The following is a 24436-nucleotide window of genomic DNA, read 5'->3' as shown; positions in this document are numbered from 1 at the left end:
AGCCATCAACAGAAGCAGGGAGGGCTGGGTTCATTTGACCTGTGTTTATGACATTTTGGGGTTCTGGGAGTGAGGAGAAAGTCTCATAGCTGGCATTTCCTTGACCTCCAGGTAGGCTGAGGGCTGGGCCCTGGGAGGGAGCCTTCCCAGTCCTCAGCCAGCGCCAGCCCAGGGCACCTAAGTCTACCACCAAGGTAGGGTAGCTTTGCCTCCTTGCTGTGCCGCTGTATTCTAATATTGCATAGCAAGCACTCTTCTATAGATTTTTAAAAAGATTTTTTTATTTCAGAGAGAGAGCACAAGTTGGGGGGACAGGCAAAAGAAAAGGGAGAAGCAGAGACCCCGCTGAGTGGGGACCGCAATGCCGGGCTCAATCCCAGGATCCTGAGATCACGACCCGAGCCGGAGGCAGACACTTAACTGACTGAGCCACCCAGGTGCCCCAAGCACTTTTCTATATTAAGAATGCAAGGTATCATGGTCGATGTCAGGTCGTCACTTCTTTACGGTGTTTTCTCACCTTAGGGTCTGATGGGTCTGATGGGGGCACATTTTTAGCACTAAGTCTGGGCGCTGCCAAATAAAACTCAGATGATGTTGTTAGAGGTTTTATATTTTAATCATGGTGACAGTAGAAAGAATAAAGATGAAAGAGAAAGGAGGAAGAAAGGAACAGAAGGAGGAACCAAGGAAGGGGAAGAAAGATGGCATTTGTCCCTCTAACCACTTGGAGGAGTTCTGATCCACAGACTGTTGGGGTTACAGCACATGCTTCAGTTTATCAACTGGGATGGTGTGCCCCCCTGTGGCAACAGCACAAACACAGTTAAAACAGACCACCTACCGCTACCTTTAAGAACGTTAAATTCTTTTTTTTTTTTTTTAGATTTTATTTATTTATTTGAGAGCGAGAGAGCGAGAGAGAGAGAGAGAGAAAGAGCACAAGTGGGGGGTGGGGAAGGGTCAGAGGCAGAAGGAGAGCAGGCTCCTCTCAGAGCAGGGAGCCCGACCTGGGGCTTGATCCCAGGACCCCAGGATCACGACCTGAGTCAGAGGCAGCTGGTTAACTGACTGAGCCACCCAGGCGCCCTAAGAATGTTAAATTCTTGACACATTTTTAAAAATGTGGGATATGCATTATTTCAAACCTGGGGCATTACGTGAGATATCATAAACATTTTTGAATTTGAATTGCTCTGTTTCAAATGAGCATAATTCAATTTCAGATAAAATGCCACTGTGCTACTCAGAAGCTTACCACCAAAAGAGAGGAAATGCAGATATTTTTTAATAGCTTTATTGAGGTATAATTTACACACCATCAACTCCACCCATTGTAAGTGTACAATTTAAGGATTTTAATAAATTTCCTGAGTCATGCAGCCCTCATGACATTCTAGTTTTATTTTTTAAAAAAGATTTTATTTATTTATTTGAGGGTAAGAGAGAGCGTGTGCATGCACAAGCAGGGGGAAGTAGTGAGGGGCTGAGGGAGAAGAAGACTCCCCTACTGAGCAGGGAGCCAGATGCAGGGCTTGATCCCAGGACCCTGAGATCGTGACCTGAGCCAAAGGCAGATGTTTAACTGACTGAGCCACCCAAGCGCCCTGACAGTCTAGTTTTAGAACATTTCCATCACTCCACAAAGACAAGTTGTATCTGGGCTTTTTGGCAAAATCCATAGCCAGACCAACACACCCCCACCCCACCCTAAACCAATTCCAGGCAAGGCAAATGTAAAGGCCAATTCAGTTATTCAGCCACATGTCCACCTCACCCTGCAAATATCTACACTCTTCCTTCCTCTTCCCTTGCTTCCAGTAGCTGAGTCTTGGCTCCTCCTGGCCCCTGGGCTCACCTTTTCCTTCCTTTTCTCCACCAGTGGGTGTGACGAGTCACTGTGGGCTGGAACAGATGTTATTTTCTGGGGTTCTGAGCTTTGACATATCCAAGAGCCAACCTCAGCCTGTGGAAGCCTTCCATCCCATGTCCTTCTGTCTCCTTCTACCTTGGAATGGGAGGCTATTTCCTGCCCCTCCAGTCTGATGTAGTAAAGTTGGGCTCCCAGAATTGCTTTTCCGTGGCACTTTGGGGGTTCCTGTCTAACACTGTTGGGTATTTCTCATGGGAGAAGAGTTCCAGAACATATTGCTCCTCCATCTTCTCCATGGGTCTGTCTTTGCCTCCTCCATCCGGTGTCTTCCCCACTTGGCTGGGAAGGATGGTCAGGAATCCTCAGGGTACTACTGGTCCTGGTGGACTTGCCTTCTGTGGTCTCCTTAAGCTATGGGAAAGCCCTCTTCCCTTTTCTGCTGGGGAGGGTATGGATTTTTGTCTACTTTGTTCACTGATGTGTTCCAGGGGCCTGGAACAGTACCTGAACCATAGTTGGCATTGGTAAAGTTTATTGAACCAAGTAGAATTGGAGTCTAAAGAGGGCGGGAGTGTTCTCAATTCCCTCCCAGCTGGGTAGGTGGGAAGCCCTTTGAGGGGACAGGTCCCATTTGGTCTATTTTAATCTTCTTTATAGACATTTGGGTTCCATTTCTTCCAGGACCCTTGGTTTATGGATTATCTTGGCAGAAGCTGGTCTGACCTTCCAAAGAATTCCCCACAAACCTCCCATGTTCCTCTGCTCAGGCCAGTCATTGGTGCTGTTTGGCTGGGTCAGTTCCCCCAACTGGACCCATAATCCCAACTGGGCCAGCCTGCCCTGAACCATTTGGACTTAGCTAGGCTGCCTTTGGGGTTGCGATCTCCCAACTCCTCCTTCTGGCCTTGCCATCCGCCAAATGGGCTCTCTAGTTCCCCTCTCCCCAGAGTCCTGAAAGGGAGGGGTCGCCTTGAGCACAGAGCCTTCAGGTCCCTTTCCCCACCGGGATTCTGGTCTTCGCCCCAGTTTTGTAGCCGGCCTAATTTCTGGCCTCACTGAAGCCTTCTCGTTCCTTGTAGTGGGCCGCTACATCTTTCCTTTCTGTGTGGGAAAATGCTATACCACCTATCCCATCCCCTATTGGAGGGATTCTGCATTGTCCACCCCGTAGAGGAACACTGCCGTGGTTGTCCTCTTCCCCAGTGATCCATTCTAGAAGGGGCCATTCTGGGCGCAAGGTCTGGGTTAATGGGCCCCCAGGCTCGAGCCTGCTTCCGATTGCTCCTGTGAGGAGCCTGGCCCGCGGGCGGTGGGGGGCGTGGCGAGCGTTGGGGGCGGTGCTGCGGGAGGAGTTGGGTTGTGGGCGGGTTTAGGGGCGGAGCTGAGAAGCGGACTGTCCGCGGGCCGAGGACACAAGTCAGGCTGGGGGCGGGGGCCGAGGGCGGTGCTGGGGGCGGAGTCTGGCTTGGGGCGTGGCCAAGAGAAGAGCTGGGGCGGAGTCTGCCCGGGGCGGTGCTGGGGGCGGACCTGAGGGCGGAGTCTGGTCGGGGGTGTGGCTAAGGGCGGAGTCTGTCCTGCGAAGTGCTGAGGTTGGAGTGGGGATGGGGCGGGCCCGATGTGCGGAGGGTAGAGTCGGGCCGGGGCGGGGCTGAGGCCGGGCGCGAGGGCCGGACTGGCCCGGAACGAGCAGAGGGCCGGCCGCGAGCTTTGCGGAGGCGGGGCTAAGCGAGTCCCGGGCTGAGCAGAGGCCCGCGGGGCTCCGGGCCGGCCGGGGGCGGGGCGGGGGGCCGGCCGGGGCGGGGCCGGGGCGGGGCCGGGCCAGGGCAGGCAGTCGGCGGCGCCCCTTCTTCAGGTGTTGCGGCGGTTCCACGTCGCCAGGCGGTCCGCGGCTTCCGTGAGCTCAAGCTTCGTTCAGCGTCCGGAGCGCCGGCCCTTCGGCTCCCGCGCGGCCATGGCGGGGCCGGGCCCGGGCCCAGGGGACCCGGACGAGCAGTACGATTTCCTGTTCAAGCTGGTGCTGGTGGGCGACGCGAGCGTGGGCAAGACGTGCGTGGTGCAGCGCTTCAAGACCGGCGCTTTCTCGGAGCGCCAGGGCAGCACCATCGGCGTCGACTTCACCATGAAGACGCTGGAGATCCAGGGCAAGCGGGTCAAGGTGGGAGGCCCGGCCTGGGGTCGCCGCGCGGGGGTGGCCTGGCCCTCTCTGCCTGCCGCGCAGCCCGGGCTCCGACGGGTACCGGGTTTGACCGGGGCCCCTAGAAGGCGTTTCTTCAGCGGGGGCGGCCGCAGGCCGCAGCGAGCGCCCCGGATTGTCTTGAGGTTTCTGGCATATCCCTTTCGACTCCCCCTGTCCCTTCTGTTGGAGCAGGCCTGGGCCTTGGGGTCTGGGTCAGGTTCAGTCCTCAGAGCGCCGGCCTTGGGTTGTGTGCGTGCGTGTGTGTGTGTCTTGGGGGTAGTGTGGGGGAGCAGGCCCTGCCCTCCGGAGCTCACACCCCGGGGGCACTTTTGCTCCAAAATAAGTTCGCCAGTGGAAGACAGAAGAGCGCCTCGGAGTGCGGGGGACAGAAGGCCGCCTGGCTGGCCTGACTCTTCCCCACCTCGATCGAAGCCCCCGGCTCGGCCCTTGGTGGGGGGAACCCGGCCAGAAAGCTACACCCGCCCTCCCCTCCCCTCAACGACTAGGAGGGATCAGGAAGTAGTTGTTTCTAGGACCGGAGGGCCAAAACTTTTTGTCAGAATTTCCGGCCTGGCCACGCCTCCCTGCAGTCTCTTTGTGGACCTGGTGGTGGAACTTTACTCGACAAGGGCCAGTACTGGGTCCCCTCCCCCAGCTGGAGTTTGATAGAAACTGAAAAGTTCACAGATACCGGAAGGTGGGGGAGAGGACCAGACTTCGGCAATGACTCTGAATAGAAACAGCAGGATGTAGTTGCCACAATGTCCTGGCAATGATTTGATAAATAATATTTGTGATTAATGAATCAGAGTTTCTTAACCTGGCTACCAGCCCTCCTTAATAGAGTTAGGAGACCGTGGCCAGGGCAGAGCATTGTTTTTGCTCAGTAACTTAACTGAACTGTGCAGAAATCTTTTCCATTCTTTCATGGTTTTCAGTTCACATGATCTCCAGGACAGCTCTTAGGAGCACTGGGCAGGGCAGCACAGGGCAAGTGTTATCTCCTATTATCTCTGTGTTTTCTAGAAGTTGAGCCAGGGTATTGGAGTCCCTTGAGACGTGATGCGCTGGTGCTTCGCGTTCCCTGGGCTGCAGTAGCCCTGCTCATGTTTGCCTTTTGCCAGGGTACTTAGCTCTTTGTTTCTGCAAAATTGGGATAATTTTTGGGTGTTGCCTACCTCCTGTCCCTGCATGGAGAAATAGTAAGCCAACAAACTACATGACCACAGTGCCTCTAGAGTTGATGTGCCAGGGGAAGCAGAAACTCCGTGCCCGAAGGGTTTTGTTTTGTTTTGTTTTAAAGAATCTTTTGGGTTTCTGTGTGTTTTTGGTTTCCTTAGGATAGAAAAAAAAAAAGAGCAAGGTGTGGCAGGCAGCTTTGAGTCATTATTTGGGACCACCCCTTTGGAACAGGTGGCAAGGGAAGGGCTGTAGGATGGGTGGAGTGTGTCTATGGATGAGTTTGTGCCCTGTGATGATGCCAGCAGCCACAGGGAAAGTGGAGTGCCTAAAATATAGGCATAAATAGCAGTGGTGTTCCTGCAAGCTGTCGGCCTTCTCCTGCACCCGAGTGTTTGTGGTGGCTGGGTGCTGACGGTGGTCAAGGAGGGGGCAGGGTGTTCCTGTTTACCTGGCGAGATAACAGCCTGTGCCCCAGTGGAGCCCAGAGTGTACTGTGTACCCGAGCACAGGTTATGCAATGCAGGGCCGGCAGTTTGCGATTTCCGTTCCTTATGGTCACCTCCACATTGTTCTTAGGAGGCAGTCGGGTGGGATTGGGATCAGGACGGTGTAGGGATGGTAAAACCCCTCTTGAGAGGCTGTTGTGCGCCCGCTGATGTAGGGATGTATTCTTATTAACCCTGTACTGGTGCCGGACAGCCTTGCCCCAAGGCGCACAGCTAGTAACTGACAGAAGTGGGCATTTTTCTTCCAGGGTTTCTGACTCCATAGCGTTGAGGTCTTTCCCCTACGCCAGACTGCTTCTCAGAATCTGATTGTTTGGAGTGGGAAAGTCTTTGGCAATTATCTGCCTCCTCATTTTGCAGTCAGAGAAACCTGAGGCCCAGGGTACTAAAGAGGCTTCGGATTGAAATTGAGCAGCAGTGGGTGGGGACCAGCCTGTCAAGTGGCAGTTTTGGGGCCCTACTGACTCAGCAGGAGCAAGTCATTATTGCTTTCTGAGTCTGTTAACTCATCCGTAAAATACCTTGGAGGTGTCTTTGCTTTTTTTAAAAAAGCATCAGGTTTATTATAGTTAAATTTATACTCCTTAAACTTCACCCATTTTAGGTGTACTGTTCTGTGAATTTTGATGAAAGGTATACAGTCCCATAATCACCACCACAATCACAGTATAGAATACTTCCAGCAACCCAGAAAGTTCCTTTGTGTCCCTTTGTGTCAGTGTCCTCCCTTCACCCCAGCCCCTGGCAATCACCTACCTGCTTTCTGTCCCTGTAGTTTCAGCAGCGTGGTTTTAACTGGAACCTTTGATGAGCCGGATTTTATTGTTGTTGTTCCTGCAGAAAGTGTGGCCACATCAGGGATTTCGTTTAAAACCTTTCCAGGGGCTGTCTGGGGTCCAACAAGCATCCAGCATGATCCCCCAGACCTCCTCCCCTGTACTGCTGGCTTTTGTTAGCGCTAGAAGAACCCAGAGATAGATCACCTGGTGTTTTTCAAGCTCCTCTGAGCTCCAGTGCTTGGGGGTGCCGTGAGGGGAAAGTAAAGGGGGAAGGCCAAGAGGCCGCAAGTTCAGAAGGGCCTTACTTAGCTTCTCACCCAGCCAGAGCAAAACTGCTTTTATCCAGTTCTATATTGAGGTTCCACTTGTTTTTATTTGACTGAAAAGTTCTGCTGCTAAAAAAATTTTTAAAAAGTTTGCAACATCGCAGATCTAATTAAACCCCTTTATTTCTGTAGTCACTTCCTGTTGCAACCAGAATGACATCCAGACCCCTCACCTGAAGAGGTGGGCCCTTGTCTGCCTCGGCTGATTTATCTCCTTGCCTCTGCCCCTTACTCGCTACTGTCTAGCCTCCCTAGCGAGCCCTTTCTGTCCTTCAGACGTGCCTTCCTTGGGCTCTTTGTACCCGTTCCCCTGCCTGTCATAGTATGTCCCTACACCCCCTGCTGCTTCATCATTTGGCTCCCGCTGCAAATGCCTCCTCTTCGGAGAGAGGCCTTCCCTGACCTTCTGGTCCCTCTGTCCCATTACAGGGTGAGTTCAGGGATAAGTTCATTCAAGTCCTTATCAGGACTTGCAATGACCTCATGTGTTGATCTCCTCCTGTGCAAGGTCTGTCAGCTCCTTGAAAGTGCAGGGATCTAGTCTGCTTTGTGGGCCTGCGGGCCCCGCACTTACAGCCGTGTTCGACGCATGGCTCTGCTTTGTGGGCCTGCGGGCCCCGCACTTACAGCCGTGTTCGACGCATGGCTCTGCTTTGTGGGCCTGCGGGCGCCGCACTTACAGCCGTGTTAGACGCATGGCACATGGTACATGTCTGTGACTTGATTTTTGTCAACAGAGGGGAAGCTGAGGCCAAAGTAAATGAAGTGACCAGCATGCCTAAGGCCACACACACATCAGGGACCAAACCAGGACTTGAACCCAGAATCTGCCTGGGTCCTAAGGCCCGGCCTCATTTTTACACTTGACCACTCGTCTGAGTCCCTCTGAGTTCGAAATGATGACCCTGAGAGTCTGCAAGTTAATGAGTGTAGTAAAAACGCAGTTGCAGCCACTGCACTTCGAGAAACAATGTGGACTTGGACATTTTATAGATTTTTCAGTAATAGGGGTTGAAGCCTAGCAAGTTTCAGGATGTTTGTCTGCTACCAGCTCTGAACAGCTCACCTAGCCTGCTGCGCTGGTTAGTAAGGGCTCCGTATAGGGTGATGGGTTCCTGTGCCCTACCCCATGTGGATTCACGCAGCTCTAGCTATGCAGGTTGAACTTCAAGAGTGAATCTGGGGGCGGGCTGCGTCTTTCAACCTGTGGAGTCTCTGAAAGAGAATGCTGGCATAGGAGTCTGAAGGTCTGAGTCTTAGTTCCAACCTCACCACAACCGTGGCCAATCCCTTGTCCCTTCTTGGACCCCACAGCTTCCTCATTTGTGAGTTGGGACTAATGATCTTTGCTCTGCCTGTTTCTTAGGGTTGATGGAAGGCTATGGACATGCTTAAACTGGTATAAAAATTTCCTTTATATATTTTTGGATAGATAATCCATCTACATGGTCCAGAATTTCAAAATTTCAAAGGTATAAAAGGGCATACAGTAAAAAAACCCAAAAAAACAAAAAAAAACCTTCCCTTCTATCTTCGTCCCCCAACCTTGCAGTGCCCTCTAAGAAGAGGCAATCAGTGTTACTGGTTTCTTGTCTACCCTGAAAGTGCTATTGCAAATAAAACCAAGGAATTACAAATATGAGGCCTTAAATTATTATGGCCGTTGTTACCATTTTCCTCCTTAGATTAGACAGACGATTTCTTAACTCACCCTTCCCCCACCGCCCCCCAACCTCACTGTCCCCCAGGAAATCTCAGCCGGTTCTAAATCCTTAAAACATTCTGACAGCTCTTCTACTCTCTCTTATCTGGGACAACACAAAGGCCTGTTATGTAAACTCGTTTTGCAGATCGCTGGGGACATAGGCCTCAAGTCCACACAGAGGTTAGCCTTGTCGAATTGTACCCCCTTTATTCAGCTCTCTGTCGGGTTCACTCCCCCCTTGTTGGGGATGTTGCCAGATCTCTCCTTCACAGAGGTAAAGTGTATGCCCTTGGGCCTTGGCTCTCGAGCTTCCCTAGGCCCTACAAGTCACCTTTGTTTTTGTAGCTGCTCCTGGCACTTCCAGAAGAGGGGCAAGCGGGGAAGTCAGAGCTGCCTCCTTGGTCCTTCCAGTCAGGCGTCTGATTTTGCTGTTTGGGTCAGGTGCTTTTCCAATTCGGATGTTGTTGCTTTGACTTTTTCAGTTTTGATCAGAAATAGCAAAAGGACCGTGAGATAAGAAAGAAGTTCTGGGTCATGCTGGTCGTCTGAAATCTGTTCTTGAGGCCAGTGACAGCCATCCCATTGCAAAATAAACCTTGCCTCCCGAGGTTTCTGACAGTCCTGAGGGAGCACGTGTCGTGGAAAGACAGTGGAAGGAAGGCCCGTGTTAGACCCACGAGGCACCACCTTAAAATCTTGACTATGCCTCTTGGCGCTCTGGGCGTGTGACGTCACTGCTTCTCATCTGCTTCACCTGCAAACCTCTTAGCTTTAGGGACCTGGCCCACTGTGGGTCATCAGTAAATGGGGACTGACATTGGTGTGGAAATCACCTGGGAGAGAGAGTGGCATTGGGAGTCCAGAAGTGTGGCTTCTCAGCTTGGATGCCCAGCTGACCTTGTGCAAGTCACTCCACTGGTCTGTTACTCTGTCGGTGAGCTGCAGAAAGAATCCGTGTCTCACCTACCCACAGAAGGTTTGCTCACGGTCACCCCGTGAGAAGGACCCCCGTCTTACAGAGTGGGACGTGAAGGTCTATGTGCGGCAGAGCAGAACAGAACCTAGCCTTCTGGCTCCTGGTCTGGTGCTAATCTTCACTGCTGTGCTGTGCCCTCTCCCCCCAGTGGTACACGCACAAACACCAGACACGCAGGGAAGGTTTGGGGCGAGTTTAGTATCTGGGCCGTCATATAGCACTTGTGTTTTACGTTTTTTTGTGTTTTGATTAGCAGTACCGTATCAGCGTTGTAATGCCGAGGTGCTGGTTAGACAAGCAAATCCTTATTAATTCAGACGGACTGGGTGAATTCGTTCATACGGCTGGTGTGAACAAAAGAAAAAGCCCGTCTTCTAGAATGGCTTACCAAATGCTGTTCTGTTGAACATACAACAACAGAACCCGGGCTAGTGCTGTTAGAGAGAGGATCTCTCCAACCTGCTGCGATAAATTGATAAGCAAGGGCCATGTCTCATTAATAGCTCCTGTATCTATACGGGGACGTACGTGGACTCCTCTGATCTTACTTGTACTCCTTTGCCTCGTAAGCCTCCCTTTCTTGGACTGGAAGAACAGGAACTTAGTCCTACATGAGGTGTGTAAACATCATGAGTTCTTCGAGGTTTTCGCACGTGTTCGTCAGTGTTTGAAGTGACACCATCCCAGATTTGGAGTGTGACTAAGGAGTGATGTGACTGATTCGTAGAAAAAATAGCGACCTAGAACCTGATGTGTCCATGGGCGCTGCCCCTTTCAGAATAGTCTCCTTGAGAAATTGCGTGCGTATTTCCCAAACGTGTGATCAGCCCTGATGATCCTTGTTCACATTCTTCAGAACGTGCAGCTCTTCCTTCTGGCAGGTCCCTCGGGGGTGTATTTGAGAGCGTTCCATAGTGGTAGCTTTCTTCGGTCCAAAGTGAGGTCTAACTGTAAAGTCACAGTTCTGGTGCACGTCAGGCTAGGGGGCAGGTCCAAGGGCCCTGGCAGCAACTGCGGTGTGTGTTGGGCAGTGACAGGTCATTGGCGTGTGTCCTCTCTTGAGGCGACTGCTTTTTAAGGGGATGCTATTCATCTTGGTGTGAGAGGCCTGAAAGGTTGGCTTCGAGCTCACAGCTCATGGTTGTGGATTAGCTTAGCTGATGCGGATGGTGTCGGACCATTTCATCACGGAAGGATCCCCTCACACTGAAAAAGAAAATTCTGTAATTTCAAGCCAGGGAATCCCTACTCCCGCCATTTAGATGCCTGAGAAGGGTAAAAATTAGGTATTTTTAAAATGAAGAATATTCTGGGGCACCTGGGTGGCTCAGTCAGTTAAGCATCGGCTCTTGATTTGGGCTCAGGTCATGACCTCAGGGTCGTGAGATTGAGCCCCATGTCAGGCTCCTCGCTCAGTGGAGAATCTGCTTGAGATTCTCTTTCTCCCTTTGCCCCTCCCCCCCAACTTGTATGCCCGCTCACTCTCTCTCTCAAAGAAATAAATTTTTAAAAATTAAAAAAAACCCAACGTTCTGTTTAGATTTTCCTATGAAAAATTTTGATTTTTTTTTTCCATTTAACTTGTATTTTTATTCTTCGGTTTTAACTCTCTCATGGGTACACAAAAGTGGATGATTTTGTGATGAAAAAAGATCTTAGGGGTGCCTGGGTGGCTCAGTCGTTAAGCGTCTGCCTTTGGCTCAGGGCGTGATCCCAGGGTCCTGGGATCGAGCCCCACATCAGGCTCCTCCGCTGGGAGTCTGCTTCTCCCTCTCCCACTCCCCCTGACTGTGTTCCCTCTCTCGCTGGCTGTCTCTCTGTCACATAAATAAATAAAATCTTAAAAAAAAAAAAAGATCTTAGCTGTCAGAATAAAAGTTCAGTTCTCTAGCTATGAGTTTTAATATCTGCCATGTTCACATTATAGGTAATTACATAGAGAAAGATCAGTTTTATAAAGTACGTGAAAATTCTTTGAAACACATAGAAAAACAGTGTTTTATTGTTGAAATCACAAGGTAAATACCTCAGGGTAAACTCTGACTCTAGGGTTTTCTTTGGGTTATTTTCCCCAGAATAAGCCCTTGGTAAGTGTTGGCTGAATGAACTACCAGGTAGTGAGAGAGAGAGACAGAGACAGGGAGAGGGGGAGAGGGAGGGAGAGAAAGAGAAGGGAGAGCCTTCTAAGCAGCAAAGGGTGTCTGTGAACCTCCGCTTCAAGGGTTGGGTTCATGCAGGAGCTGAAGGACTCCTGACCAGCAAGGAGAGATAAATGTCAGGTGAAAACGGGAGACCTTGCAGGAACTTGGTGTTCTGTTTTGTTTGATTTTATGACTTTTGAGAAATAGTGTTACCATAGTGCAAGTTGATGGGGAAATTTTTATAGACTGATTTACTAAAAAGCCTAATCTCTTAAAATTTAACTGGCAAAGCTTGGCTAATTTGATGCGACATGGTCATGGTTGGTATTTTCAAGCCTAGCATGAAAAACTTGTTAAGTATTAAAAGGACTCCAAGCTATAGAGTTCCTGCTAGATTCTTCTTTTTACCACTCTGGGGTTCCCCTGCCTCTGCAGGAACATGAGAATGGACGGAAGACCGTGGTGTGTTGAGATGCTTTGGGGCAGTTTGCTCCGTCTGTATATGCGTGTAGGGATGTATCAACAGATACTGTTCCGCTTTACGTGAGTTGACCTTACTTGACTATCCTTTTTTTTTTTTTTTTAGATTTTTAAAATTTAGAGAGAGCGAGAGTGTGAGTTGGGGGAGGGGCAGAGGGAGAAGAGAATCCCAAGCGGACTCTGCGCTGAGTGCAGAACCCAGCGTGGGGCTCGATCCCACAATCCCAAGATTATGACCTGAGCCGAAATTAAGAGTTGGACAGTCAACTGGCTGCACCGCCTACGTGCCCCTTACTTGACTAAAGTAGTGCTCTACGAAGTCCCTTAAAAAAATCCTTATTGAGATAATAATCCATATACCATAGAACTCTACCATTTAAAGTGTTCAGTTCAGTGTGGTATTGTATACTCACAACGTTGTATAACCATCACCACCCCCAGTTTCCACGTTGAAATCCTCTAGGATTCAAGTGCCAGATCATTATTGATTTTTTTTTTGGACATTTTGCATCAACAGTTATTTTAGACTTTAATTCCAAGTTTTATTTATTTATTTGTGGCTTACTGTCTTTTATTACTTTAGTTCATTTTCATTTTGCCTGAATTGTTCCTCAAGTGATTCTTTCAGAAAGAATCTGTAAGTGACTCTTGAAATCAAGTGACCCTTGATTTCTAACGTTCTGAAATCTTACCAATAGTGTGTCTATGTTGTGGGATATTTTTTCATTCACCCTGCTCTGAACTCAGTAGGTATAATCAGAGTGAAAATTCCTGTATTTCTAAAGGTCTAAGGATTTTTAAAAAGATTTATTTATTTATTTGAGAGAGAGAACAAGCAAGCGTGGAGAGGTGGAGCAAAGGGAGAGGGAGAGAAACCCAAGCCGACTCTACGCTGAGCACGGAGCAGATGTGAAGGTCCATCTCAGGACCCTGAGATCATGACCCGAGCCCAAACCAAGAGTTGGTTGCTTAACCGACTGCACCACCCAGGTGCCCTAAAGGTCTAAGGAGTTTTATCTTTGATTAGCTCCTGCTCTCCGCTCTGGAGCTTGCATGGGGCAGGAGCTGGGATTTAGGGTCTGTTCTCCATATCTCTTATCTTCTCCATCTTAGCAGCGTGGTGCTCTATTGTGCTGCGTTCTGGACAAACCCGGGGCTTCACCTCCCAGCACACTGATTTCCTTTTCAGCTGTGTCCGTTCTTTTTCTTCTTTTTCTTTTTCTTTTTTAAGATTTATTTATTTTAGACAGAGAGCAGGAGTGGGAGGGGCAGAGGGAGAGAAGAGGGAGAGCGATTCTCCAGCAGACTCCGGCTGAGTGCAGAGCCCAGCCTGGGGCTCCATCCTGAGATAGCCGCTGAGCCGGAATCGGGAGGCCGACGCTTTAACCAGCTGTGCCGCCGAGGCGCCCTCAGCTGTATCTGTCCTGATCATTCTTTCCATCTATTGTTTTCTTTATTTTGACAATTACAGTTTTAGTTTCCAAGATCTCCCGTTGGTTCGTTTTCATATCAGTAATATTTTCATTCTGCGGGTATTATTAATACTCTTATTTTTCCTTACTTTTTATTATGAAAACTTTCAAGCATATAGAAAAGCTGAAAGAAGAGCACAGTAAACCCCAAACCTATCCTCCATCTAGGTTTAGCAGTTGTTCCCGTTTTGCTCCGTGTGCTTTGTCTTTCTGTATATGTAATATACTTTTTTTTTTAAAGTAAGTTGCAAATACCATGATATATCACCTCATAGCTCAACATACAACTTTTAAGAATAAGCATGATTGTTTTTCTATTTTCTAAATTTCAGTGTAGTTAACATACAGTGTTATATTAGTTTCAGGTGTACGGTGTAATGATTCAACAGTTCTATACATTGCTCCGTGCTCTTCATGATAAGTGTACTCCTAACTCCCTTTCTCTGTTTCACCCCTCCCCCTCCCGTCTCCGGCAGCCACCAGTGTATTCTCTGTATTTAAGAGGCTGTTGTTTGTTTGTCTCTTTTCGTTTGTTTGCTCATTTGTTTTCTTTCTTTCATTCTTTTTTTTTTAGTTTGTTTTCTTTCTTAAGTTCTACATAGGAGTGAAACCATATGGTATTTGTCTTTCTCTGTCTGACTTGTTTCACTTAGCATTATATCCTCTATGTCTATGTTGTTGCAAATGCCCAGGTCTTCTGTTTTTTTTTTTTTTTTTTTTTTTTTATGGCTGAGTAATATTCCACTGAATATATATACCGCATCATCTTCATCCATTCATCTGTGGTTGGGCAGTTGGGTCACTTCTATGTCTTAGCTATTGTAAATAATGCTTCAGTAAACATAGCAGTGTATATATCTTTTAGAATTAAGTGTTTTCATTTTTCATGGGTAAATACCCAGGAGTGGAATTATTGGATCATAGGGTAGTTCTATTTTTAATTTTTTGAGGTGCCTCCATACTTTTTTCCACAATGGCTACACCAGTTTGCATTCCCACCAATGGTGTGTGCAAGGCTTTCTTTTTCTCCATATCCTTGCTAACACTTCCTGTTTGTTTGTTTGTTTCTTTTTTTTTTCTTTTTAAGATTTTATTTATTTGAGAGAGAGAGAGTGAGCAGGGGGAGGGACAGAAGGAGAGGGAGAAGCAGACTCTCTGCTGAGCAGAGCCCTACATGGGGCTCGATCCCAGGACCCTGAGATCGTGACCCAAGCCAAAGGCAGATCCTTAACAGATTGAGTCAGCCAGGTGCCCCAACACTTCCTATTTCTTGTCTTTTTGATTTTAGTCATTCTGAAAGGTGTCAGGTGACAGCCATTATGACAAGTGGTAACATCTCATTGTGGTTTTGATTTTTATTTCCCTGATAAGAATAAGCACAATTCTTGGGGTGCCTGGGTAGTGCAGTGGTTGGGCGTTTGCTTTCGGCTCAGGGCATGATCCCGGTGTTATGGGATCGAGCCCCACATCGGGCTCCTCCGCTAAGAGCCTGCTTCTTCCTCTCCCACTCCCCCTGCTTGTGTTCCCTCTCTCACTGGCTGTCTCTATCTCTGTCAAATAAATAAATAAAATTGGAAAAAAAAAAAGAATAAGCACAATTCTTTTAATACACGTAAGTAAATCAGTACAGTTGACCCTTGAACAACTGGGTACACGTCTATGCAGATTTTTTTACAGAACAGTTCTGTAAAATGTATTCTGTCTTCTTTATGATTTTCTTAATAACATTTGTTTACTCTAGCTTATTTTGTAAGAATACAGTGTATAATATATATAACATACAAAAATATGTGTTAATCGACTGTTTATGTTATCTACAAGTCTTCCCATCAATAGTAGTCTATTAGTAGTTAAGTTTTTGGGGAGTCAAAAGTATACACAGATTTTTGACTGCCCAGGGGTTTGATGCCCCTGACCCCACGTTGTTTGTTCAAGGATCAACTGGTATTTCTATAAAATAACATCTCCTGTCTAGTCGATTTTTAAATTTTTCCAACTTTCTCCTGGATGTTTTTTTATAGTGTTTTTCCTCTTTGTTTTTTGTTCTTTTTTTTGAAAGATTTTATTTGAGAGCAAGCACGAGTGGGGAAGGGGCAGAGGAAGAGGGAGAAGCAGGCTCCCTGCTGAGCAAGGAGCCTGATGCGGGGCTTGATCCCAGGACCCTGAGATTATGCCCTGAGCTGGAGGCAGACACTTAATCAACTGAGCCACCCATGCACCCCAGTGTTTTTCCTCTTCGAACCAGAGTCCAGTGCAAGTTTGGTCCAGAACAACACCTTGCTTTTTTTTTTTTTTTAATGACTTTTTGTTGTTGTTATTGTTGTTAATGATACTGATTTTTTATTTTTTAAGATTCGCTTCCTGGATTTGTTTCATGGTTCCCTTGTGGTGTCTTTGCACTTGTTCCTTTGTCTCCTGTATTTCCTGTAAGTTGGAGGTTGAGTCAGAGGCCCAGTTTGACTTGGGTGGCACAGTTATGGTGAGAATGAACCACAAGTAACGTTGTGTGCTGCCCATTGCGCCTTGGCAGGTGGCACAGGCTGCCAGGTTCCCGCATTGGTACTGATGCCTTGGTTTGATCACTTGGTTGGGGTAGTGTCTACCAGATTTCTCTATTCACATTTCTTGTTAAAAGTTTCCTTTTTGCTCTGTTAACTTTGTTTCTTGGGATATCACTTAAGAGTCATGGCCCTGAGCTGGCCTTTTCTGCCTGGAGCAGCGGGCAGGATGAAATGGGATTCAAAGGGGAAAATGCGTGAAACTTTGAAAGTGTTCTGTCCAGCTTAATTACTGTTGTTGGTAGATGTGACCATCTGACACCCTGAGATATAAACTAGATATTGGGGAGATCATTAAATGACAACTAGTTGACGGTTTGTTCATCCGTTCTGTAACTACCTCCTCTTTCCCAGGCATCATTCTAAGCTCAAGAGAAAAAAAGGTGAATAAGACACAGTCCTCGTTCTTCAGGAGCTCATAACTGGTTGGGGGAACAGATATGTAAGCAGATAGCTAGCGTGCAGTGCTATTAACGTCGTTGCCCAGTTTATGAACCAGGAATTGGAACACATGGCCTGATAAGTATGTTTGTGTTTATTTTGGCAACAGCAAGACCAAATATTGAAAATTAGGACTGTTCCTGCAAAGCAGGGCCCTGTGGTTGCCATGGCTGTCACAGGGATGTCTGTTGAATGCCACAGGGGCACGGAGGAGGCAGTAATCCGCTCTCCCCAGGGTCACGGGGACAGTGGGTTTCGAGCTATGTAGGCCCTGAAAGATACGTGAATTTCCCAGTGAGGAGAAACAGAAGGGGCTTTGCAACCAAAGCCATATATGTGCAAAGCCATGGAGGTGTGGGAGAGTAAGTGTGGGTGTTTGTCCAAGTCAAACGTAGCTGGAGTATTAGGGGAGATGAGACTATGCAAGGTGCTCAGCACCAGACTTCTGATCATAGAAGATGTGTCATCTGTGTCCTGAAGGCTGTGCAAAGCTTTGTGTGGGAGGCCCACTGTTTGTCCCTGAGGGTTGATGCTGGCTGGAGGCACCATCAGCCATAACTGAGTGGAGGGCGGCCAAAGGGTCAAGGCTTAGTGGGGCTCTCAGCTTGGATACTCTCCATGAACCCTAGTGGCAGGGTGCAGGACAGACAGTTCGAGAGAAGGCAGAGCTCATTTTGGGACGTATGGCATCTGATCCCTCTCTAGGCTGGGTCCTTGCTGCAGAGGAATTTTGGAAAAAGAGAAACAGATGGATTTAAGGGAATTACTGTGGAGGCAGTGAGGGCTCTGCGAAACCGTTTACCCAGGAAGTCAGAGCTTGTGGCTCTGGCTTTGGGAACGCTGTCATTGCTCGCTCGTGGCTCGTCCTGGTAGGCGTAAGTTGCTGCCACGAGGAACTGGCAGTCCACCTGTTTGTTATGGGTTCTTCCCAGCCTGGCGGGCCTGCCTGACCACCGAGTTGGGTGGGAGGGCTCCTGGCTCCCTGCTTCAGTCAGGTCACTCTGTTTCCCTGTAGTGCCTAAAGGGGCCCGTGAGTATGGTGTGGTGGCAGCAGGGAAGGGGGCCACAGAGGAAGGGCTTGGGTCGTGCTAGATGGTCTCGGCTTCCGTGTGAGAGGGAGGAGAGACATCCCTGGGGAGCCGGTGGCACTTTGTGAGCAATCCAGGCAAGACTCCTTGGTGAGAGGCTTTGGTCCCTTTCCCACGTCTTGTCTTTTCCCCACCAAGACTGTTCAGGAAGGGGTTTGACTGATTCCTGCAGGAGGTATGAATCATCACTGAGGTTTCTCAGAAGAAACAAAACAAAACAAAAAACAAAGCATTTAAGGCTTCTGGAGGAGCTGTGCACACAGTAAAGGGCATGGGGTTTTAGAGTCCGTCAAAGCTCTTCTGCCACTGCTTCCCTGTGACCCTGTGACCCCTCGTGTAGAAAGTAGTAAGACGGACCTTCTAGGTCATGAGGATGAAACAGGCCAGCAGAGGTGCGCACTAACACAGGTGGTGCCTGGACGTTCTCGAAGCACGTTAGAACCCCTCCTGCACCCCGTGCTCCTGCCAGCCCTGCAGAGTGGGACTGGTCCCTGCTATTCCCAAGTTCCTGGTAAGGAAGTGCCAACTCTAGGAAACTCCTGGAACCATCCTTGACCCCTCCGCTGATGGAGTAGAGTGGGAACCCGAGATTCCTTATGACTCGTTCACTTCCAGCTACGGATAATCTGCCCAGGAGGGCTGCCTTGTAACAAGGGGCAGAGAGAAATCTGTGACACTGGGACCTGGGGCAGCTGTGTTGAGGGGGCAGGAGTGTTGAACTCAGGGGTACACCCACAGCCCTTACTGCCCACTGCAGAGGAGCCATCTGTGTTCAGGACTGTGTTGTTTGCCCCTCCCTCTGTCACTAGCCCAGTGTCCTCGCCCTGCTCTCCCTCCCTTGGCCTCTGCCCACCTGCCTGCCTATCTTCAGCTCACATCCTGGACGTTTGGCAGCTTCTCACCATTGCTCCTAAGAGTGCACCCGTGTCTCGGTTCTGGCTTGTTGGGAAGCCCCAGGCCGTGCTCTTCGCTGGAGACTGAGGCAGGAGGAGTGACAGCAGCTGGCCAGAGGAGTGGCCTGCAGACTCCACCTTCTGGTTCAACTCACCACATCCCAAGACATAATGAAAAATAGCTCAGGAACTCGTATTTGGGTCAGTCTGACCAGTTTGCAGAGTTTTGTCCTGAGAACTAATTTTTCCAAGGTCTTTTTCTACTATGAAGAAGCAAGGAACTTTCCACTGTCTGTTTTGTCATGCAGGAGAAAGACTGTTCAGATAAAATCCTCTTCTATTTCCACCGGAGGAGACAGGGCTGGACATAGGTTTGGGGAACTGAACCACTAGTGGCACCTTTTTTTTTTTTTTTTAAAGATTTTATTTATTCATTCGACAGAGATAGAGACGGCCAGCGAGAGAGGGAACACAAGCAGGGGGAGTGGGAGAGGTAGAAGCAGGCTCCCAGCGGAGAAGCCTGATGTGGGGCTTGATCCCATAACACCGGGATCACGCCCTGAGCCGAAGGCAGTCGCTTAACCGCTGTGCCACCCAGGCGCCCCCCCCTTTTTTTTTTAAGATTTCTTTTTCTATATGAGAGAGAGAGAGAGAAAGAGCAGGAGTGGGAGGGGCAGAGGGAGAAGGATGGAATCTCAAGCAGACTCTCCACTGAGTGCGGAGCCCGACACGGGGCTCCATCTCATGACCCTGCGATCACGCTCTGAGCCGAAATCAAGAGTTGGGCGCTTCACAGACTGAGCCACCCAGTCACCTTGATAACGGCGCTTTTAACCTAATGAGTAGACTTGATTTCCCACTGGGGCACATAGGAAGTCACTCCTTCGGGACAGCAGGCACAAATCCCTGGAAAGCAGCTCTAGCGTCAGAGTACCTCTTGTCCCCGTCTTGTTCCCTCTCACTGGCCTACCAGGACCTGCCTTCGGAAGGGTTCCTTTACTGTTGAGTACCTAGGTCTGTGCCTGGTTGCTGGTGGCCCAAAGGAGTAAGATGGGGTCTCTCCCCTCAAGAGCCCATTCTCGATAGCAAGAGAGAGACTTAACAAAGCAGCAGCCCCACACAGACAGCCCTAGGCCAGTTCCCACTAAGAAGCCTGTGTGGTGGTGCCTGCAGAATGGTGCTTTGCTGTTTCGTTTTTAACTGGATTTGCTTTAGGGAGGATAACCTTTTCTGTTGTCTTGCTGCCTCTATGCTCCTTGCCTGGCCCCCAAAGGCACCCGAGTGTGGGACACTTGAATTAAATGATGAACATTTTCTGCGGTGCTGTTACGGGGTCAAGAGCACAGATGGTAGAGAGCAGGAAGGCAAGAAATGAATTCTGCCCTGGGCTGGGGCTTGGGCCTGTGTGTCAGGGAAAGCTCTACTAACCAGGTGACTAGGGTCTTGAAGGTTAGGTAGGAGTTCACCAGAAGCTCAAGATAAATGTAATCTGGGAAAAGAAGATAAAGACAAGAATACGCCGTCACGGGTGTAGGGACTCAGAGGGACAGTGTAAACAAGGAGTCATTAGCTGTGGAGCTTAAAAGAGAAAATAAGCCTCATCTCTTACCTGACACCATGCTTCCCAGACTGAGGCAGCGATCCATGGGCCCGGGCCCTTCTGTCACCAAGGCAAAGGACCCGAATGAGACCCAGGACCCTTGCAGCCTGGAAATGACCACCCCCACACTCAGAGAGGGTACCTGTCCCCTCCCCCACCCATTTGAAACTTGCCTGACTGACCTCTGTTGAGTGGGAGTGGGGGCAGCTCCCCTCTTCTGAGGGTAAATGCTCCGGGAGCCCTTCTCCATCCTAACTGGACCTCGCTCCTACTTTCCGTGCCCAGCAGACGCTTCTGAACTTCACTCCAGACGTCAGCAGCCCCGAAAATTTCCCCTGAAGTCTGATGTAAGATAAGAAGGCCTGGCTTGGGGAAGGTAGGAGAGGCTGGCGGCGTGCCAGGTGGGAAGTGGGAGAGTTAGGGAGGGCGGGCTGGGGCATAACCCACAGTACAAAGTCCTTGCCTGTTTGTCAAGTGAGCGTGTGGCTAGAGGACTTCCCGCGGGTGGGGTGGCGGTCTCCACTTGGCACATGCTCTCAGTGGTTTCGGGCTGATGTCGGACACTCACAGTCTCCTGAGGATGTGAAGACCTGATGGTTCGCTTTCCTAAGCCGAGGTCTGGAGCCCGAGCTGCTAGATGGAGACCCGGCAGGGCAGGGTAATAGGCTCTAAGGGCAGGAAGGGTACTCATCCATCTTGCATGTACTAATTCGAGCACCTTCGACATGCCAGGCACTATGCTGGGTGCTGGGCATATACGGAAAGCCAGCCAGCCAGCTCTGCCCTCGTGAAACTGCTGTGAGAGAGAGCAGGAAACATTTAAAAAGTGCACGTGTGTGAGGGCTGCCTCCAGAGCAAAGTAAATCAGGGTGAGGAGACGGGATGGGCTGCTCTTTTAAGAAAGGGGGACCGTGAAAGACCCGTGAGTGCAGCTGGTACTTGGGCAGGCTGGAGTGAAGGGAGGCCACAGTCATGTGCTGGTCTGCGAGAAGAACGCTTCAGCAATGGGAAGTCAAGGGCAGGGTCTTGGTATAGAGACCTCCGAGTGCTCAAGGACCGGCCAGGAGCAAATACGGCTGAAGTGAAGTTATGTGAAGGCAGATAAAGTCCAGGCTGCAGGTCCTTTAGGCCTTTCCAGGGTGGCGCGCCGAGGAGCGACAGGATCCTACTTAACACAGTTTCAGGGGCTCCGCATCGGCTGCTGTGTGGAGGATGGACTGCAGTGTGGGCGGAAGCCTGGGGCAGGGTTGAGGCTGGCTATGGTGGCTGTGGTGCGAGGCTTGGTGACAGCCGGTGTGGAGGGGAGGGAGCAGGAAGGGACTCGGTGCCCATGATTCCTGCTCACCCAGGCCCCAGCTGAGGACAGGGAGCAGGGAAGTAGGCAGACAGACAGACAGACAGATGGGCTTGGGCCCAGCATCATGCTCTGATACCTTGGCCAGTCACGGCACTGTGGGAGCCTGCCCTTCTGCTCTGTGCATTGGGTTGGTGGTTTCTGCCTGCGGGCTCCGACGGGGACCCAACCTGCTGCCTCAGGACCCCACAGCATCCATGCGGTGGACTCTGCTCTGGCTTCTGAGGAAGAGAGCCTGCCGCCGTCCTCTCCGATGGACGGCTCAGGATGGCCCGGGCGTGCTTGCCTGCCTCCTCACCCGCCTGTCTCTTGAGTAGCTAAGGTGGCTGATCACGCTCATTAAACTTTTCACCCAGACCCCCTTGGGGCCCTGCCTAATGGCAGGCGTGGGGTTCCGGCAAAGGAGCTTGGCTTGGCTGCTGGGAAAGTAGGCCCTCACCTGGCTTGGCTTCTCCCACCTGTTCTGGAACACAGGGCATTTGGGCCAAGAGGTTGAGCCTCCTCTACTCTACCTCTCCGCGATCCCACAGTAGGACCCCGCTCCACCCAGCAACGCGGGCGATCCTTGACAAACATCAGCCAGAGAGAGCGCCTCTCGTCTCAGCCTGGGCTCCCTCTGGAAAACAGGAGCCTGAGACACGGGCTTGCACGCAGCTCATTTGTTTTGGCGACCGGAGAGAGTAAAACAGGAGGAAGGGAATGCTCCAAGGCCGCGCGCATCCTCGGGTTGGTCACTGCCACGGGCAAGTGGGGCTTGATCCTGCCGGGCAGGCCTTGCTCCCCACTGGCCAAGGGTTGCTCCACAGGGTGGTAAGGCCCTCTCACTGCTGGGTCATGAAGGCATGATGCTTGGTGGTTTCCAGCAGGCCTCCCGGGCTGGAATCGGAGACGCTGCCAGGTAGGCAGCGAGGCACTTCGGGCTGTTCTACTGTGTGGGCTGGTTGCTGCTGCAGTGGCCTGGAGTTCAGGGTGGGCTGCTAAGATATGTGAGGTGGGATAAAAGAGAAGTCTAATACGTATTCCTCGGCTTCAGACAGTGTCCAGCGGCTTCCCATTGCCATAGAAATTAAGTCCACACTCAACGTCGGCCTGTAAGATCCTGCATGTTCTGGCTTCAGCTGTCCCTGACCGCATCACCTTCCATGTGCCGTCTTCACTGCCATCTGGCCACACTGCCCTTTCTGTATCTCCAACACGGCGAGCTTTGTCCTTATGGACACTGTGGCACTGTTCCCGCTGCCAGAACACTGTCCCCATGCCTGGCTTCTCATCATCAGGCCTCAGCTCTTGAGTGTCACCTTCTGGGACCACCCCAGGAGGCCCCTATCGCGGGGAGTCTCTCCGCATTATCTTTATTTTCTGCAGAGTGCTCATTATCCTTCTCTGCAAGGATCCTGTTTGCATTCTTCTTGTCTGTCTTCTTTTCCTGGGATGTGAGCTCTGTTTTTGTTTTATTCCCTGCAATCTCTCAGCTCCTAGAACAAGGGCTGGCCCATGGCAGAAACGCAGTACATACAGACAAATCAATGACCCACGCAACAGCCCGATATATTTTTCTTTGGGCATTTTATATATTCTACCTTGCATTAAAGCTCCTTTGCATATATTTAAAACACTAGCCAGAAATAGTAATAGCGCAGTAAATATTGTTAAATGGATGCATTTTTTTTTAAGACTTTATTTATTTGATAGAGAGAGAGCATAAGCAGGGGAGCGGCAGGCAGAGGGAGAGGGAGAAGCAGGCTCCCCGCTGAACAGGGAGCCCGACGCAGGGCGAGCCTGACACAGGGCTCCATCCCAGGACCCTGAAATCGTGACCTGAGCTGAAGGCAGCCTCTTAACCAACTGAGCCACCCAGGTGCCCCTAAATGGATGCATTTCTCCAGCACCTTCTCCGTGTTAGGCACCGTGCACCCTGAATCTATCATTTGGCCCTTACTGTACCTTTTTTTTTAAACAGTTGAGAAACTGCATTAAGTTGTAGCTCAAAGCTGTAGTTCTAGCTTTCCATGCTGGAAAGTGATGGAACTGGTTTATGCTCCCAGGCCTGTTGGACCCCGGAGCACTGACACTGCTGTTTTCCTTCCCTTCCTCTAATGTGGGAGAGTAGGATGAGACTATTACCCATCATGGGAAGGACCTACTTTCCAGAAATATCTCCTCCATTGCTGCCCAAATTTCACCAATTGGTTGACCTAGATACCTTAATCTGGAGCTATTTTGTTGGTTTTTAATTTAGTTTTTATTTTTATCAGAGTTACACATGTGTATGGTTTAAAGAGTCATTAGGTTCAACAAGGTCTGTTACAAAAAGGTCTCCTGGCACCCCCACCTCCAGCCTCCGGGGGTAATCACTTCCGGCTCTTTTTCAGCTATTTCTTCTGCTTATATTGCGACCCACCCCCTTTCCCCCAGTTACAGGCGTAGTTTGTTGACTTCTGACTTTGGAAGGTGATGGTTAACTAACTCTCAGTGCTTCCCAGCCCCCATCGCACACGTACGCACTCTGCATCCTCCCAGTAGAGTTGTGTGGCAACAGTGATTAGATCATGATTACATTCCCTTCAGCTCTCTTCCCAGAATGTATTCTGAATTTGCTCGCTTCTCCCTTCCTCCGCTGTTACCACCCTGGCCCAGCCTGGTCTTTTACCCGGATTATGGCCACTGCCTCCTAACTGGTCTCCCTATTTCTGTCTTTGGTCTCTTTTGATCTTTTCTCAGTACAGCAACCAGAGAGATCCTGTTACAAAGTAAGCCTGATTGGCTCAAAACTCCCATGGCTTCCCACTTTCACTCAGAGTGAAGTCCAGAGTTCTTACTATGGTCTAGAAGGCACTGCATGATCTGAGCCCCCCTTGGTACTTCTCTCTCATCCCTTATTGCTCT

At 49.9% G+C, this 24436-nt stretch overlaps 1 protein-coding gene across 2 annotated transcripts in view; it reads left to right on the top strand.

Annotated features, from left to right (window-relative positions):
* Positions 1-3696: 3696 nt before the first annotated feature.
* The window catches only part of RAB43 (RAB43, member RAS oncogene family), a 51144-nt gene continuing 30404 nt past the window's right edge, over positions 3697-24436 (top strand). For both annotated transcript variants that reach the window (XM_048226655.2, XM_026501467.4), the window contains exon 1: positions 3697-4028. In XM_048226655.2, the coding sequence (XP_048082612.1) occupies positions 3825-4028 (204 nt within the window). In that variant the 5' untranslated portion in view covers positions 3697-3824. The remainder of the gene's footprint in view (positions 4029-24436) is intronic.

Source organism: Ursus arctos, unplaced genomic scaffold (genome assembly GCF_023065955.2).
Source record: "Ursus arctos isolate Adak ecotype North America unplaced genomic scaffold, UrsArc2.0 scaffold_14, whole genome shotgun sequence".
Lineage (NCBI taxonomy): Eukaryota > Metazoa > Chordata > Mammalia > Carnivora > Ursidae > Ursus > Ursus arctos.
The sequence above is the reverse complement of the archived record's forward strand: the minus strand, read 5'-3'. Positions and strand labels throughout refer to the sequence as shown.